Source organism: Mizuhopecten yessoensis, unplaced genomic scaffold, assembly GCF_002113885.1.
Source record: "Mizuhopecten yessoensis strain PY_sf001 unplaced genomic scaffold, ASM211388v2 scaffold6719, whole genome shotgun sequence".
NCBI classification, from domain to species: Eukaryota; Metazoa; Mollusca; class Bivalvia; order Pectinida; family Pectinidae; genus Mizuhopecten; species Mizuhopecten yessoensis.
This window is the reverse complement of record NW_018406690.1, coordinates 1,460,112-1,464,200: the sequence shown is the minus strand read 5'-3', so window position 1 is coordinate 1,464,200 and position 4,089 is coordinate 1,460,112. Positions and strand designations below refer to the sequence as shown.

Sequence of the window (4,089 nt, the reverse complement as noted above, 5' to 3'; positions counted from 1 at the left end):
ACTTCAAAGCGTCTTCAACAATTTTGGAGATGAAAACAGTATTTAGCAGAACATGGCATATCTTTGGAATCTTAATTTTAAGAGCCAAGGGTCGTTCTGAATGAATTCCTTTTCCAAACGTCACATACAATAATTGAAAATCATTAACGTTGCATAGCGCATCATTATTTACAAACTAAAACTGTGATTGTAACCATAGGCTAAGTGACAGTAAATAAAGTTAATATAATGTTTTGTTGGTATATTAGCATCTTTAAATCAATATTTTCAATTTAAAAATACTTCTTTGCACAACATGCAAATTTCTTGTGACATTTTCCTTCACTGAAGTGTCCCGATTTGGTGACTGTGACGTTAGAGTATAAGGGAGTGGATCGAATGAAAGATCAAATAATCTGGTTTTAATCAGTAGATTGTCTCTAGACTAAAAACATCCCTGCTAAAAATAATGCATAACTATGTATGAAAAGGATAAATTATCGTAATAACTTTACTGATGATACATTTTTATTTATAAGTAGGCATATTTTGGCAAAGAGTGATTCGATTTGGCACGGTCTTGGGCTGCCTCTGTTGTCATCTGAAGGCGCTGTTGTCGGCTTTTTACGAAACACGCTATAAATCTTTGTGTCGCCCTAAACTGGAAAAGACTATAACCGGAAGCAGTATTCTGCTGCGGATAAAGTTCACTTCTGTTTAAGTTGACACACTTGACAGCGAACTAACATGTGATTTCTGTATCATATTAAAACTGGAATGAGTGGATCTTCACCCAGCAGCGGCAGTGGCGATGAAAATTCGCCCCTGCAACGAAATGACGACGATATCGGAGAGGATTCGGAGTGAGTAAGAGCTACTTGTACATGGTAGACATACCACCCCTCCCTCTGTCGGCTGTTGTATGTTGTTGTTATTTTGCAAATAGCTATTCGGTTGCTGAACCGGCCTTCTATTTCATACGGCTGTAAAAGATGCGAAAGTATGCATATCGCCTGTCTTTCACGGTTCTATCGAATCAGGATATACCTACAATGCGTTGTGCAGTTCTATGGTTTAATTTTAATCGCAATTTTAACACAGAGAATGAATAATAAGCGAATTCAAAATAAAGACAAGTCATATTAATTTCATTATTAAATATATGTACTTTATAAATTATTATTTGTGTGGTCGCAAAGAAACAATAAATCAACTGCTCATTTTCACGATTTAAAAATTAATATTTTACTTTGTACTTACAGAGCCAATGATGACGGGAATACAAATGGAAATAGTAGGAGAGTCAGGTATTTCAACTCATATTTAAGGAGTCTAAAGTACTAGCCTGCAGGAAAACTTTGAAAAAACTCTACTTACCTGACCTATATTTTCGAAGTAAATATTGCAGATGTCCACTAGCCCTAACATAAAATCTACTACCCCCAAGTGTGTGTATGGCTAGGGGAATTATACACCCTGATTTTGCCAGTGAAATAATAAACCTGTGCATATCTCTGGTTTTGCACACACAAAAAAATCAAATAATAGTTTGGGCTGTATTGTACTAACGATTACTATCATCAATTGTGATTTATTTCATGTTTTATAGCATTGGATTACATATTTATGAAAACAAGATGGAAGTATTCATGCATAACTTGCCACAATTAACCTCCCGTTTGATGTATTTTCTATTATACAGAAGAAATGTCAAATACATGTACAATACATGCATGTAAGTATATATGGTGCACAGCAGTGTACATCCAAAGTATCACCCAATTCTGATACCTGTACGGTACCAATAGCAGCGTATATTTGAACTGGATTGAATATTATGATCTCTGCAGAAGATTTGAAGTGGTTTGACCTTACAGATACAAGTCACCCTGACCCAAATTCAACTTAGAACATATGTAGAGAAGCTTTAAGACTGATTTATTTATGAAAAATACTGCTACAAATTCTCACCTTCCTGTGTTGCAAACCTCATTAATGTTAATTAGTTGAATGGGAACACTGTCAAAAACTCAAAAGCTCAAACGTACTATAAAATTGATCAGAACCTAGTCGACCTAGGTCCATCCAGGTGCTATACATCAGCTTTAGTACTAGCTGGAGGTACTAATTATTACCAACAGAGGGAATCCAAGGCTGTCTACAGGTAGGTTACCACCAGTCCAAAGAGCTGTCCAACAATGAAATCAGCTGCCAGAAGAGACCAAAACAGTCTCCCAAAGCCAAGTTTGACAAAATCCCTTATATTCACAGCTTCAGCCTGATTGGCAACCACCCTCCAGGTCCTAAGTTTAGTTTTAACCTTTAAATGAGGAAGCCTCCTGCTTTTTGAATAAAAAATAAACAACATTAGCTTAATAGACAGGCTTATATGCCTGGAAGGTGAAAAGTTTTTGAGACAAAATAGCACACAGGCTCTCATTTGCTCCTGTTTTTAAGTTTGTAAGTTTGTTTGGTAGGCGACCAGTGCAGTACTACTCCATCAATACACCCACCCATGATGCCAGTACAATGGCAGTGGTCAGTCGATACAAGTACTACTCCAGGCTGTCTCCACACAGAAACAGCAACTTCGTAAGTCGCAAGAAAATACTTAAAAGTCTCCTAAACAATGGAATTTTCAGTCATTTTAAAGTCGCAAATTGTTTTATCAGTCTCAGTTGTTTTATCATGATTTGACTGAGATACCATTGAACAGAATTGTGTATATAATTGCTCTCCTTTCTTGCATTAAAGGAATGTAATTTTCTCAAATAAACCAAGATCGTACAAAAATTTGGGACAATTTCATAATACTTCATCATGACATCATCTTTCAGTGAATGTGATATTAGCTCTGTTCAAGATTAAGCTTTGTGATTATGGTGTTATTCGAGTTATTTGTGCATCAAATACTATCAGCATTGAAGTGACTGACTTCCAAAGCTAAACCAACATGGTAGCCAGTCATTAATCGTTATTTTGGAAGAACACTTTCCAGTAATGCTTTGAGGGTTTTGAAGTCGACCATTTTTGACACTTGTCTTGCATTTAATCAAGGCAATGAATACATTTTGAAACATACAATAATATATAACAGCAGAAACTAGTGTTAGATAATCTGTATACCCAAAATTTCTGTATATCGTCGATTTCTGTATGGTCTGCCAAGTAATCAAATGATTTTATTTTGTCTCTGTAGCAAATGCCAGACCATGTGGTACCACCCAACTTTTTCAGTGTGATCTATGTGACTGCTCGTGGTGAACAAAACAGCATCATCACCATGTAAGTACAACGTCAATGGAGTCGTAAATCCTCGGATCATTTCACACACTTCAACATACATAGTCGTACATAGCAATAGCCTTAAATAGTAACTTTGTATCCGACACAATATCTACTTCCTAAAGTTCAGTTATCAAACAACAGCTCATAGTTCATTTATCCGCTGGTTGTGTCCTGGTCCAAGGCATTATATAATAGCTTTGATACAAAACTATAGATATGATATCACGGTACAAAATTTTAGCAAGTTTAATCAAAAGTTTAATATATTATTAGATCTTAAGATGGTTGAAAAGAGATGCTGTTGGGTGCCAGTTTACCATTTTGAATACTGCAGGTTGTATTTCTCACACTATTAGTTTCATGAAATCCTGCACCTTTTCTGTACTTCCTTGTGAGATCACTAACTAGATCATGTGTCACTCAATGCATGTCTTACATTGATTAATACATGTACTTGAATTCAGTATCAATACATGTATACAATGCAATATATATGATTTTTTTAGGTCACCTGAGACAAAGTCTCAAGTGACCTATTGCGATCGCCTTTTGTCCGTCGTCGTGCGTCCGTAAACAATTTACATTTTCGACTTCTTCTCCAAAACCCCTGAACCAATTTCAATGAAATTTTGCAGGGACTTTCCATGGACAAAGGTCAACAAAAATGGTTGCCGGTTTAGTCCTAAGCCCTCAGGGGCCTGAGGGGCGGGGCCAAAAAGGGTCAAATTGACTAAAATTTCAAAAATCTTCTTCTCCAAAACCCCTGAACCAATTTCAATGAAATTTTGCAGGGACCTTCCATGGACAAAGGTCAACAAAAAT

General features: G+C 36.2%; 1 protein-coding gene across 1 annotated transcript in view; it reads left to right on the top strand.

The window, feature by feature from the left end:
- The first annotated feature begins 668 nt into the window (after positions 1-668).
- LOC110452557 (sodium-coupled neutral amino acid transporter 9-like) overlaps positions 669-4,089 on the top strand; it is a 15,591-nt gene continuing 12,170 nt past the window's right edge. The window contains exons 1-4 of the mRNA XM_021501169.1: positions 669-842; positions 1,242-1,286; positions 2,457-2,571; positions 3,179-3,264. Coding sequence (XP_021356844.1) covers positions 757-842; positions 1,242-1,286; positions 2,457-2,571; positions 3,179-3,264 — 332 coding nt within the window. The 5' untranslated portion in view covers positions 669-756. The remainder of the gene's footprint in view (positions 843-1,241; positions 1,287-2,456; positions 2,572-3,178; positions 3,265-4,089) is intronic.